Source organism: Sinocyclocheilus grahami, unplaced genomic scaffold (assembly GCF_001515645.1).
Source record: "Sinocyclocheilus grahami isolate Dianchi unplaced genomic scaffold, SAMN03320097.WGS_v1.1 scaffold481.1, whole genome shotgun sequence".
NCBI lineage: Eukaryota > Metazoa > Chordata > Actinopteri > Cypriniformes > Cyprinidae > Sinocyclocheilus > Sinocyclocheilus grahami.
This window is the reverse complement of record NW_015505660.1, coordinates 1,072,160-1,087,164: the sequence shown is the minus strand read 5'-3', so window position 1 is coordinate 1,087,164 and position 15,005 is coordinate 1,072,160. Positions and strand designations below refer to the sequence as shown.

At 35.7% G+C, this 15,005-nt stretch overlaps 1 protein-coding gene across 1 annotated transcript in view; it reads left to right on the top strand.

Moving 5' to 3' along the window:
• LOC107553777 (leucine-rich repeat serine/threonine-protein kinase 1-like) overlaps window positions 1-14,119 on the top strand; it is an 89,558-nt gene extending 75,439 nt beyond the window's left edge. Inside the window, exons 26-30 of the mRNA XM_016236084.1 lie at window positions 870-987; window positions 2,266-2,382; window positions 5,618-6,513; window positions 10,969-11,070; window positions 13,276-14,119. Of these exons, the coding sequence (XP_016091570.1) occupies window positions 870-987; window positions 2,266-2,382; window positions 5,618-6,513; window positions 10,969-11,070; window positions 13,276-13,453 (1,411 nt within the window). The 3' untranslated portion in view covers window positions 13,454-14,119. The remainder of the gene's footprint in view (window positions 1-869; window positions 988-2,265; window positions 2,383-5,617; window positions 6,514-10,968; window positions 11,071-13,275) is intronic.
• Window positions 14,120-15,005: the final 886 nt, after the last annotated feature.

Sequence of the window (15,005 nt, the reverse complement as noted above, 5' to 3'; positions counted from 1 at the left end):
AAGCTCCATGTGGGTTTTTATGATCTAATGACCCTCTTGATCATCAGATGGCCTACCAGCAATATCCTGTAAATGGTATTTTAAGTACATTAGCGTGAGGTCGGCCCGAATCGCTTTATCACCGCAGCCTTTATTTGTCCAAGTTTGACGTTGCCAATTAGATTATTGCGGCTTCACAAGCAAAACGAGAAAAAAACGGAAACATAATAAACAACTTACTAGGGTATTTGGATCTGAAGCGTCCGTAGTTGAATTACAGGGTGCGTTTGTGACGGGTCATCCGTCCATTCATCCATCCATCCATCCATCCATTCATCTACCAATTCATCCGACCATCCATCTACCAATCCGTCCGTCCATCCATCTATCCACCAACCTGTCTGTCCATCCATCCATCTGTTCATCCATTCATCCAATACACCCACCCACCCATCCATCCGTCAGTCCATCAATCCATCCATCCATACACCCACCCACCCATCCATCCATCATCCATCCATCCATCCACCCACCCATCCATCCATCCATCCATCCATCCACCCATCCATCCACCCACCTATCCATCCATCCATCCATCCATCCACCTATCCCATCCATCCATTTATTTTAGTTTAGTTAACAGTAATTATCCTATTCATATAACAGTAATGAGCCTTTATTTTATCCCTCCCTCCCTCCATCCATCCCTCCCTCCATCCCTCACATTTGCTTCACAATTTTTTATTTTATTTTTTTGTTACTATTTAGGTATTGTTTATTTTAGTTTTAGTCTTTATTTGGTTTGTAATTTTAGCTTCAAAATGTGGATTTCATAACTGCTGTGTCCCAAGACACATTTATGTTTCTCTGTGTGTGTGTGTGTCTTACAGGAATTACACGGTGGTAAACTTGGCCAAGGGGCAGGTGGAGGTGAAGAGGATGCCATGTCCGGGAACACGTCTGAGCTGCCAAATGAAGATGGAGAACAGCCTGTGGACGGCCACTGAGGTTCGTTCAGCTGTCAGTCGTGGCATTCGTTTCAACAGCGCAGGATCGTTACCAAGGAAACAGCACTAATGAATAGATGCCGAGGGCGTTTGGTTCTCACAGTAAAGGAGATTGTTGTAACTTATGTCAAACCAAATGTTTGTTGCTCAAGTCTTGTGTGTAATTTATCCACCATTAGCAGAACAGCGGAAATAATGACCATTTTCAGACAGGTTTCCTGAACAAACTGATGTTTCTGCCCCAAACTCACACTATTAGTTGAGACTGTCCCGATTCTGATGCCTCTAGGTTAAGATTTTAATCATTTTAAGAGATGTGTTTACTCACTACTGTTCAAAAGTTTAGTTTTTTTTTTTTTTATAAAAAAAAATCATAGTTTTATTCAGCAAGAATCCATTAAATTGATCAAAAGTGACCGTAAAGATGTTTAAAATGTATCTGAAGATTTCTATTTCAAATAAATTACGTTCTTTCTATTAATCTAAAAATCCTGGAAAAAAATATTGTATCAGTTTTCAAAAAAAAAAAATATATATATATGAAGAAGCGTTTTCAACATTAATAATAAATGTTCCTGGAGCCATAAATGAGCATATTAGAATGATTTCTGAAGGATCATGTGACACTTTATACTGGAGTAATGATGTCGAAAATTCAGCTTTACATCACAGGAATAAATTACATTTTACAATATATCAAAAAAATAAAAGTTATTTTTAAATTGTAAAACTATTTCACAATAATACTGTTTTTTCCTGTATTTTTGATCAAATAAATGCAGCCTTGATGAGCAGAAGAGACTTCATTCAAAAGCATAAAAAAATCCCAAACTTAGAATAATACTGTATTTGAAACATAGAGCACAGCATAACTGTTTAAGTATTTCAACATCAAAAATTAGTGCAAATCACCTTTAAAATGGTGTAAAGGCTACACATTTTGTCATTTTTAGTCTGTTTTATATAGTTTTGTTTTGTTTCAAGCATAAAAGTGTAAGAATTATATTGCAATCACCATCTTTACTTACAAACCATCTGAAGTAGCGCATATACCAAGAAAAGACACATGCATTTTAATGCAACACAATGACAGCGTGTGCAAATGCTTTATTCAGTGAACGTCTGTTGGAGCCGAACATCCTGAAATTCATTTGATCCCAGTAAGAAGTCCCAAAAATGGTTCTGAATAAGAGGCATGTCTCGATTCCCAACCCTGTTTGTAAGAGAGCAGCAAATGAATGGAGATGTTTATCTTGATACCTTGTTGCTGTTTCTGCAGGAACAGGAAGTCTTTATCTACAGCCTGAAAGAGATGTGTCCCTTGAGTCACCCGCAGAAACTGCTCTCCTGTCCGGCTGTGGTAACCTGTCTCTTTTTACTGCCCGCCAGGAAAGAGGTCAGTGCCCCGGCGTGCAGTCATTGTCATGTAAACTATGCTTATGCTGATCATGTTCTTGTATGTTTTTTTATTTCTTGGTTTAGATATACAAAGTAAAAAAAAAAGATATCAAAGGGATCTCCTCAAATGAAAGGAATAGTTCATCCAAAAATGAAAATTTACTAAAAGTGTGCTCACCCTCAAGCCATCCAAGATGTAGTTTGTTTCTTCATGGGAACAGATTTGGAGAAATGTAGCATTCCATCACTTGCTCACCAATGGATGCTCTGCAGTGAATGGGTGCCGTCAGAATGAGAGTCCAAACAGCTGATAAAAACATCACAAGAATCCACAAGTAATCCACACCACTCCAGTCCATCAGTTAATGTTTTATGAAGTGAAATTCTGCATGTTTTTAAGAAATAAATCCATCATTAGTGTTTTAACTTTAAACTGTTGTTTCTGGTCAAAATATGAGCCCTAATCCATAATAATGCTTCCTCCAATTAAAAGTCCATCCCCTGTTGTCTCTCACATCACAATCCACCCACAGTTTTGTTTAGAGCTGTATTGGACTGTTTCTGCTTGTAAACGGTGTTTGATCTTTGCATATTTCTCTCCTGATTCAGACGAAACGACTTTTCACTGGAGAAAACAATTTTATGAATAGATTAGCAATGGTTTAAAGTTAAAAACATCTTAATGATGGATTTGTTTCTTGCAAGCATGCAGCTTTTCACTTCACAAGACATTAACTGATGGACTGGAGTGGTGTGGATTACTGTGATGTTTTTATCAGCTGTTTGGACTCTCATTCTGACGGCACCCATTCACTGCAGAGCATCCATTGGTGAGCAAGTGATGCAATGCTACATTTCTCCAAATCTGATAAAGAAACAAACTCATCTACATTTTGGGCAGCCTGAGGGTGTGTAAAATTTCAGCAAAATTTCATTTTTGATTGTTTAACTATTCCCCTAAGTATTAAAAACAGTTAACAAGTGCCAAAAAAAACCCTCTAAAGCCAGCAAATCAGACTAAATTGTTGGCCAGGTAAGAACAGCAGGATTGACATTTTAGGTAAGTGAGCAGGCTTTTCTCATCCCGCTCTCCAGTCGCTGTGATCCAGGTGTGCCTGCTCTTCCTCTCTTCAGCGAACGTCCCAATGACAGATTCAGTCCTCCGCGCTTCTCCAAACACACTCTTAAATGAGTCTCGCTCCCTTTGAAGTGCCCTCTGTTCCCGCCGTCCATTCGCTGCGGGTCACTGACAAACTGCATGTCAAAAGCAGTTGTGGAGATCAGGGAAGGAGCACGCAGCTGGTTTGGGGCTGTCAGGACGGTTTTAGGGAGGAAATGCTTTTAGATATGGCACTTGTTCAAAAATGCATGTGAAGGCGGACTAAAATATTCAGAGAATAAATGTTGTGCATGGTTTGACAGGATGTTGTTTGGTTTTATTATGACGATGTGCATTTGTGAAGATCCTCAGACAGCCAGGCCATTTAGAACTTAAATACATCAGGACAATTCACAACAGAATTGATAATCTGCTTAAATTATTAAACAAAGTTACAGAAGAAATGTGTGATTTCTATACGACTAGTGGCAACAGATGAATTGCAGAAATAATGTCTGTCTTCTGTTTGTGCTCCAGTGCAGAGGGGAAATTCTGCCCAAAAGGCCAAACCAAAAAAATGTATGGGACAAAAAAAATTGAGATGATGTGAATCAACCATTTCAACTAGAGTTCATCCACATGTACATTGTTTGTCAGAATGGAGCTGAAGCTCTCAGAAATCTTGTGTTGAAATATGCAGCATTTCGAGTTCATAGCAGATGGAATTTCCAGATTTATGCCTTATGCATTATATGCATTTTCTGACAACTTATTTCTTGTAAGCTCGACATGATGGAAAAGTAAGAGTTTTTGCTGACTGGGGAACGTTTTAGAAATCTAGTTGAAAATGGTCATTATTCTGGTCATATTTTGTTTTGGTGCTGCTAGTGGTGAGGACCATACAAACTTACACATTCTATTCTATTTTATTTTATTGAAAGCTATTTTATTAATAATTATATTAATGGAAGCAACTATCATTATATTAAGTAAAAATTAATATAGTATTACTTAAAAATGTATTATTATATATTATTGTATTGTATTATAATCTTATCTTGATATAATATATAGATTTACAAATGTTATTTACAAATAACATTAAATTTAATATTCTATCGAGTAAGCATGTTAAAGTAATATATTAATAAATAATTATATTAACATAAGCAGATATTGTATTACGTAAAAATTCATAATATAGTAGTATATAATGTATTATGTACATAAATATATATTAGTGTAACATGATATAATATAACTATTAATATGGTTATTTAGTAATGTAATATTTTTACATTATTATATTAATAAATAACTATATTAATGTAAGTCAATAAGTAAAATTCCATAATTTAATATATTACATAATACACTTTTTATGTTATAATAATATATATTTATACAAATATTAATAATTATATTAATGTGAGTAAATATTAAATATTATACAAATATTTATAAAAATGTGTTATATTAATAAATAATTATATTAATATAAGTATTATTGTATTAAGGAAAAACATTTAACATAATATAATTGTAACGTGGCTGACGAGACATGAGACGTGCGGATCCATGTGCAAGCTTTATTCACAGGCGTGGCCAGAAACAGGCATGGGTCAGACAATGGCAAACAGGAATATGGTGGACAAGACACAAGAATAATCCTAGGGCTAGCGAAGGTCAACGAACGGCGAACAGAATCAAAAAAGGGCGAGACTAAAGGGATATATCCAGCAAACCAGGCAAGGATCAGAAACCGAGAAAACAGACAAGACAAGACTAGTCAGGGTAAACTAACGAGGGCTCTGTAGTGTAGCTATCAAATGATAAGCGCTAAACAATACTCGACGGCGGGAAGGGATCGGAGTGAGTGTTAAATAGTGAGTGAGTGATATGAAATGGCTGTGTGCAATCAGTGATGTGTGCAATCAGTGCTGTGTGCAATCAGTGCAATGAATGATGGAATATGTAGTCCGGGATGATATGCAACAGTGTGTAGTGCGAGAGTCAATGAAAATGGAAAGGGTGACCTCTGCTGGCTAGCAGACGGAAGTTCATGGACCGGATACGTAACAATAATATACAATAATATAAAACATTTATTGACGTTATGTCCCTTGTGTTTCAGTCTCTCGCGCAGGTGTTCGCTGGCATGTCTGACGGTCTCGTGGTGGTTTATTCTCTGGTAGACGACATTCCTGTCGAAGGGGAGTCTTACATCTGCTCGCACACGATCAACAAGCATCTTCTGAACATGGAGGACTCGGACCCTCGGCAGCGTCCGTACGCTGTGCGCAACATCGTGCCGGTGCGCTCCGGATCAGAGGTGTGGTACACTAATGGCCCCGGCGTGCTGGTCATCGACAGCCTGGCGCTTCAGCCCATCCGCCGCCTCGAGCCGTATCTCCCGCCATCCTGCGTGCTGTCCATGGTCTCGTCTGCCAGCTGCTGGGGCGACGAGGCCGTCTGGTGCCTGGACGATCACACCAACACACTTCTGATGTATCACGCCGCCAGCTACCAGATCTGCGCTACATACAACTGCAGCGACGCCAACCCGCTGCGGGACGTTTTCCCCGTGCAAAGGCCGGCCGGGGTTATGACCCCTGTGACCCCTGATCCTGATATAGATGAAGAGTCTCTTCCGGCCGCCCTGGAGCCGGTGAAGGTGACGGTCACACACCGCGAGGACGCAGGAACACAGATCTTGTGCCAGCAGGACTCGCTGGATTACTGCTCCATGACGTCCTCCGGCTTCAGCTCGGAGCAGCTGGATCAGATTGGCCATTTCCCTCACATCGAGCGCTCCAGCTCGGGAGCCCTCAGCTCTCTGACCAGCTCCAGCAGCATGCCTTTATCCGCAGACTTCGAGGAGACGGACAGACCGCCGGACGAGCCGGTTTCACCTGGATCATGTCCATCCAGGAGCGCAACAGATCCAGAACTAGCGGCTCAAAGCCACACACCAGTGCAGCTGAAGGCCTTGAACATCATTGCTGTCAACAGCACCATCTGGGTGCCCAGGTACGACTCGCACTCACATCATACCTCTCAGTATTATAATTTAAAAAAAACATGATTATTACATTTAAAAATACTTAAACTTTGTTTTTGTTTTTTTATCTGTTTATTGAACTTTACAATAATAACAGGATACAGATACAGGAGAATCGTGAAAAAAAATATATATATATATATTTTTTATTAATTAAAGTGTAATAACACAAACTAAATAAAACATAAAAAATTTAATAGAAAAAAAGTCAATACATATTGTAAAACAAAGAATGTCTAGCCTAATGTCTCGAGTATAGAATATATGTTGGAGCATTCAATTTTAGACATTTCGACCATTTATCAAATGTATGCGGGTCAAAGACGGAAAAGGGTTTAAGCATAAAAACAGTGTAATACTGCTTTAAATTGTTGTTGTTTTTCTCCAAAAAATTTAAACATTTTCTGTTTAATTTAATTGCAATTTTGTTTTTGTTTTTCTGAGCAAAAAATAAATATACATTTTCCCCCGATTTACAGAAGAGACCCACTAAAATGTGATTCAGTGTAACAATCTTGTCAGGCATATTTACAACAAAAATCTATTTATGACATTAAAAGACTAATTACTTTCACCCCAAACACTAATTAGTTGTTATTTTACAATTTTTAAATTTGCCACTATCCTAGGTTTTGCCCATTTGTCAGTAAGAATTTTTACTCATTTAAAACACAATCAAATTTAATATGCTTCCTTATTCTTTTATATATTTTAATATGTACATGTCAGAATAAGCATGTTGTTTGAATTTTTACATAACTATTGTGTTACACTGAATGACAATGTAACATTATTTCAACCAAATTTTGGCATTTTAGTCTCCAAAAACTTATTTGAAACCTTAAAATTAGACACTTTACTTACATTTAATGTGCTTTCTATGGACATAAAATCCCTTTTGTAAATTTCTTTTGATGCGGACATCTTAACATCTTTGACCCATGCATATACATCCACAAACGAAATCTTACAGCTATAAAGTATATGCATATGCATACGATAGTATACCTGTATGTTATTTTGGTGCTTTTTTGATGCCATGAAGCCGAACTCTTGAAAATGCACACATTATAATTAGTGTGTACATGTGCTTATTTTCAAAATCATGTTTTTTTTTTGTTTTTTTTTAAAGATTGGCATTTTTATTCATAAAGGATGCATTAAATTGATCAAAAGTGACAGAAAAGACATTACTGATGTTATAAAATATTTCTTTTCCAGTAAATGTTCGATCATTCAAAAGTTTGGGGTTGATACAATTTATTTTATTTTTTTTTAAGTTTTCGAAATGTTATTTAGAGATCGGCCGATAATAGATTTTACTGATATTTTCCCTGATATTTTGGCATTTTTCCATAATTGTATATTATGGCACTGTCTTTCTGATCAATTTAATGGATCTTTAATGAAAGTATATTTCTTGACATAACACACAGTTTCTGCCAATCTAATGTTAATCTTGAGTACCTATAGAGTAGCATTGCATCCTTCATATCTCCGAAGAGACTTTAGTTTTATCAGATTTATAAAAGACAGATACAGCTTATATTTTAGACCTCGTAAACTTTTCTTGTTTGCATAGCCGTTTCTTTAAAACTTTAAAACTTCAATGTATAAGAGGCATTGTAGACAGATTAAAAACATCTTAATTACAACCTAAACTAACTTGAAATTCACTATAGTATCTATAAAGACAGCCTTAATGCTTTCAATGTGGAACTAGCCACAGCTAGACAGAGTTTCTTCTCAAACCTTATAAACAGTAACTTAAGCAACACTCACACTCTTTTTTCTACTGTTGAGAGACTAACAAACCCCCCCAAATCAGATTGCCAGTGAAATGCTCTCCGACAGCAAATGCAATGAGTTTGCTTCCTTCTTTTCTGAGAAGATCAATATTATCAGGAAGGCGATTAGCACATCCCCAAGTCATGCAGAGGTCAGACAGATTCGACCGCAATATCAAAAAGAAGATACTATGTCTGCTTTTGAAGAAATTGATAGCAACATTTTGGAAGAAATAGTACTGCACCTTAAATCGTCAACCTGCTATCTTGACACACTTCCCACATATTTCCCACATATGTGTGCAAAGCACTTTGAATTACCATTGTGTATGAAATGTGCTATATAAATAAACTTGCCTTGCCTTGCCTTGCCTTGCCTAACCTGATTTTCAGAGGTTGGGCATTAACTTCATGCATCAGTGTTCGCTGATTTTGGAGCAGTGCTTGTGTTAAGAGTCCCTTTCTTCTCAATAGCAGTTTCTCAGCTGACACAGGCTGTTCTGAACTTAGCTCGGGCCTAAAACTGCGTGATTGGAGTTGTTTGTGTAGAATTAGATCTGTCATTAATTCAGACTATGATAAATGTTGTTCCAGGAGCGACAAAGGGACGTGTCCTGCATCAATTAAGCATTTGGTTAAAGCGAGGATCAAGGGCAAGAATGAAGTGTTATTTCAGGAGTGCGCATGAAAATGGCCATGTTTTATTCATGAATATAAATGCATTATAATGTGAGTCTCAGGGAGGCGTTGGACTTCATTCTCCGTAACCCAGACACCGCAGAGCAATCAGGTCACACAGGTGCCTCGTCTTGAGCTCAAGGGAAACCGAGGCGCCCGATAAAGACATGATTTATAAAAGGAGCTTCCTGCTACTTCTAAACTAGGTTAGACTCTTTCATGAGCGCGAGAGTTCACTATTGTTTATCAGTGTGAAATGTGTTCATTCATCCAAACAATGAAATAATAAATCGGCAGACGGTATTGTTCAGCGTTTATTATTATAATTACACATCTGGGAGCCCTAATAAAGACGTTTTTGTTCCTGAAAATGAACTTTTAGTGGCTTTAAACATATATTAGTCACTTGGGAGCTCCTTATTAGTGGTGTTGTTGTTTTTTGTTTTGTCTTCTGCATCCTGTAACTCCTCCAGGACGAAGGAATAGATGCAGAGAAATATATCTGTTGAATGGAAAATTCAGAGCATCGTCAGGAATCTGCACTTCTGTGAATGGATTTTGTTTAATTGAAACATTCTCAGTAAATCTTGATAAAGCAGCATGCACTGTTAGTCTGTGAAATATACAGTTTATTATCGTTTAGTTAATATCACTTCTTGACTTGCTACACATAGAATTATTTATATCAAATACAGTTTATTTTCATTTGTAATGTTATATTGTCGACAAATTTGACTAGCTTTATATACACTTTTGTTTATTATTTATTTTTAAATATAAGGTTTATTTATTTTAATGTTTAACATTACTTTTATAATAGCTATATATATGATCGGTTTTATTTATTTATTTATTTATTTTAATTGTTATTTTATTTGTTTTTAAATAAATAGTTGAATTGTTAACATTATTTTTATATTGTGCTGAACAAAAAATTGGATAACCTGTTTTTAAATATATGGTTTATTTATTTATCATATTAATTTTATATATATTATTTTATATATTTTTTATAAATATATTATTTTTATATTGTCAACAAAAAATGTAATAGCTTTATACATTTTTATTTATTTTTAAATTTTAATATAAAGTTTATTTATTTTAATTTGTAACATTATTTTCAAACTAGGTAAATATAAAGTCATTTTATTTATTTTTAAATATATTTTATTTTAATTGTTGATATTTTTTTTATATATATATTGTGTTGAACAAATAAAATGACTAGTTATAATATTTTAATCTATTTTTAATTATGTTTCACTTTTAATATTACATTGTCAACAAAAATTTGCCTTCTATTAAATTATTTATTTCTTTTTAATTATAAGGTTTATTTGATTTTAATTAATAACATTAATTTTAAGCTAGCTAGATATAAAATCATAATTTTTATTTTTAAATAAATGTGTTGTTTATTTAAATTATTAACATTACTTTTTATATTGTGTTGACAAAAACTGACTAGCTATATACAATATGTTTAGTCTATTTTTAAATATGATTCATTTTAATTTCTAATAATATATTGACAAAAACTTGACTAGCTTAATATTTATAATATTTTTAAATTATTAATATTACTTTTTATGTTGTTTTGAACAAAAAGATGACTAGCTATATATAATATGTTTAGTCTATTTTTAAATATGATTCATTTTCATTTCTAATAATATATTGACAAAAACTTGACTAGCTTAATATTAATATTTATAATATTTTTAAATTATTAATATTACTTTTTATGTTGTTTTGAACAAAAAGATGACTAGCTATATACAATATGTTTATCTATTTTTAAATACACATTTTAGTTTACTTTTTAACCTTTACATTTAAACTAGCTATATATTAGTGTTTTATTTATTTTTAAATATTTGTGTGTGTTAATTCTGCTGTGAATGTGTGTGATTGTGAGTTGTAAAATGACTGTGTTTTCTGTGTGTGTTTCCGCAGGCGTGGAGGAGACATCATGGTGATCGAGGTGCAGGAGCAGGCGGGTGCGCTCAGGGCTCGTGTGATCGCCGTGTTGACGGCGCCTGGAGTGTCCGAGTACGGGTGCGTGTGTCAGCGGCCAGTCACACATTAATAACCACACAGTGTCCACATACACCATTCCACACTGTTCGTGACACCGATCGCCTGTAGCAAGCAAACCAAAATCAGTGATGCCCTAAACAAGCCCAGACAGATTCTGCAGACGACTTCTGCATTGATTTTTGAGAGAGAAACTCTCAAAGCACGCTTTCTGCTAGATGAAAGACAATCATATCTTAATTTTAAAATATTTAAAGCTGCATGCATTTGCACCAAAATACGGCAGATGAATGGGTTCATCCAAAAGCTGAAATCGTTAGTTTGAAAAGAGAGATGGCTAAAATTAGCAGTTGTAGTTCAGTTCTTCATAAACCTGTTATATTTGATGCACACACACACATCTGTGTCACAGCAGACACACGTCTCATAATTGCACTGATTCCTCAGGACACACAGATTTCTCATATGTGACCCTGGAGCACAAAAGCAGTCTTAAGTCGCTGGGGGATATTTGTAGCAATAGCCAAAAATACATTGTATGGGTCAAAATGATTGATTTTTCTTTTGTGTCAAAAATCATTAGGATATTAAGTAAAGATCATGTTCCATGAAGATATTTTGTAAATTTCATACTGTAAATATATTAAAACTTAATTTTTGATTAGTAATATGCATTGCTAAGAACTTCATTTGGACAACTTTAAAGATGATTTTCTCAATATTGAGATTTTTTTGCACCCTCAGATTCTAGATTTTCAAATAGTTGTATCTCGACCAAATATTGTCTTATCATAACAAACCATACATCAATGGAAAGCTTATTTATTCAGCTTTCAGATGATATATACATCTCAATTTTGAAAAACTGACACTTAAGACTGGTTTTGTGGTCCAGAGTCACATATGTAATTTTTATGTATTATTTTTTTAAATATATGATTTATTTATTAATTTAAATATTTTGTTATTGTATAGAACAGAACTTTCCAGCTACACATAATCATTTATTTATTTGTTTGTTTGTTAAATATAATATTTATTTTTACAATACTTTTAAACTAGCTTATTAGCTTATTTATTTATATTTATATAAATATTATACTATTATTATTATTATATATTTATTTTATTTATATTTCAGTTGTTTATTTTTTTTAATAAATAATTTATGATTTTTTTTTATTTTAACATTTTTCTTTATTTTAAATTCTATTGAACAAAAATTTGACCTGCAATACATGAAACTCCTTTCTTTTATTATTTTTTAAATATGTTTTATTTCAACCTACAGGTGAAACATGACTTAAAACTATTGTGACAGACGTGAAGAGACAGGAGCATGTATTCGTGTGTCAGATATAGATTTATAATACAGATCTGCACCTGCGCATCTCCTCTGGAAGCCTCCTTTCTCCTTGTTCCTCACCTTGTCACAGTTCGATTAGAGAATTGATGCGTCCTTCATCATGGCGGCGTTTGATCACTTTCCAGGTCACAAGCTGAAGGACGGACCAGCGACAAAACAAGTCATCAATTACAGTATCGAGAAGCAGCCAGGATGATACAAATAAATCATTCAATTAGTATTAATAATCACAACTTTTTTGAAGAAAATGTGAATAGCTACCAGCTTTATGGGAAGTCGTGGCCTAATGGTTAGAGAGTCGAACTCGTAACCCAAAGGTTGTGGGGTTCGAGTCTCGTACCGGCAGGGATTGTAGGTGGGGGGAGTGAATGTACAGCGCTCTCTCCCACCTTCAATACCACGACTGAGGAGCCCTTGAGCAAGGCACCGAACCCCCAACTGCTCCCCGGGCGCCGCAGCAAAAAAATGGCTGCCCACTGCTCCGGGTGTGTGTTCACGGTGTGTGTGTGTTCACTGCTGTGTGTGTGCACTTAGGAATTATTAAATGCAGAGCACTAATTCCAAGTATGGGTCACCATACTTGGCCCCACATGTCACTTCACTCACTTTATTAGAATGTGTTTGTAGGTTTTCAGAAGGAGCTTTAGTTGAAGTTAAAGCATTGCTATGAAGTGTTTATCATAAACTAGTCTCTGTCCCTGTCGGACTGCCGTCAGCTCTCAGCGCAAACACACATTCATCACACAGTCGAGGCTTTCAGGCCTGTAACTGCTCCTCTGTGATAGTTGTGTGAAGAGTCCGCCGCTCGGGTTATTTTCAGCGAAAGCTCTCGCTCACTCTTTCTCTCGTCCGTCTCTCAGGACTCTGGCGGAGGCGGCGCTCGTCGCAAAGGACACCGTTGTGTGCGGCTTCCGTAACGAAAACATGGCCTGGTGCCTGGCTGTCTGGAGGAGCTGGGGAGGCCGCGAGCTCGAGCTCTTCTACCAGGGATACGAGGAGCTCGGCCGCTTGGAGAGCAGTCTGAGGAAAAGGAGGTAGCTGTGTAAACGCGTGTGTGTGACGGAGAATCGACGTTCTGTGCGGCGCACACAGATACAGGTGTTGAACGTGGTTACAGGAGCAACTGGAGGGAATACACACACATGTGGACTGTTGCTGCAGGCAATATAATCCTGCCACATACACATTTCAGATATATATGTATATATATATATATATATATATACACACACACACATCCACATAAACACAAACCGATTGAATGCCACACGCGCTGGATGCATAAACATATTTATTCAGCCCTGGGCATTTAGAAGTTTGCTGATATACGAGTACATTAACTTTCATGGACCAAGAATGCATCAGAATTCAACGAAACTAAGGGGTTTTTGCATTCATGAGCTTGTGTGCGTGTGCGTGTGCATGTGTGTGTGTGTGTGCGTGTGTGCGCACGCGTTTAAATGCCAAGAAAGAGATTTATGAGATGTGATGCTGGTTATCCGACTTGGTCAACTTTGTCTCAAGTTAATCAGCAAACAAGATGTGCCTATGGATGAAGGATGGGCAGTTTTAGAAGTGACACGCAATGAGACGAGAACCAATGAAACGGCAGGCCTTGTGAAGCCCCGCCCACTTAGTGAGATCATAATGGAGTGGAACAGTTCCCGCCCACTTTTTCAGCAGCATTGGTTCCAGAAGTATTTTTCCCATTCATTATTTCCCAAAGGGATTTTAAAACGTTTTTGAAGGACAAAAAAAATAACATTGAAAATCTTTTGTAAAAATTGTTTTGTTAATTCAATCAATGCCTGAGAATGCGATATAGTTTTGCGCAGTTAACAAATCACAAAGACTGCGTTGTAATTATAAAACTATGTATATTTTATATAAAATGTCACAAATCTGTGGGCTTCCACCAAAACAAAAGCTCGATGGTTCTAAAACATTAAAGCTTTTTTTTATTATTATTATTATTATTAACTACAATTATTATTTTACAGTTCAGTGGTATTATAGTGATATTTCTTTATTGATTTGTTTAATTATTACATAATACATAAAAAAAATATGAACAACAATAATAAAAATTGCAATTAGATGTGTTTCCCCAATTAGACTGTTTTTTACAGTTTCATGGCCAGTAAAAAATATTTATGGCCGATAAAAAATTTCATGTCACTGTCCATTGGCAGGTGTGCCAAAATGTTAGTTTAATAAAACTTATATAAATATGAAATATATTTTTAATATATGGATATGAAAGTGTTCTTTTATTGCAAATTAGCTTGATGCCATTCTCTGCTGAATCATGGGTAATGTAGTTTTTCACCAGGAATTCCACTGTTAAACATGATCATTTCAAAAATACGCTGGAATAATACTTCAACAAAAGCATATTCCATTAATTAACAACCTTTTAGTAGGTCTGTTGTTAATGGTTTATAAGTTATCATTAAAAATCAGTTCCCTATGGAGAAAATGAATGGGATTTTTACTGTAGGGCACAGGTTTGCGGTTTGCTGTGAATCACAGCGGTTCTGTACAGAGTGGAATACTAGCATACTGAATACTTCTAGCAGCAGTAGGCTAC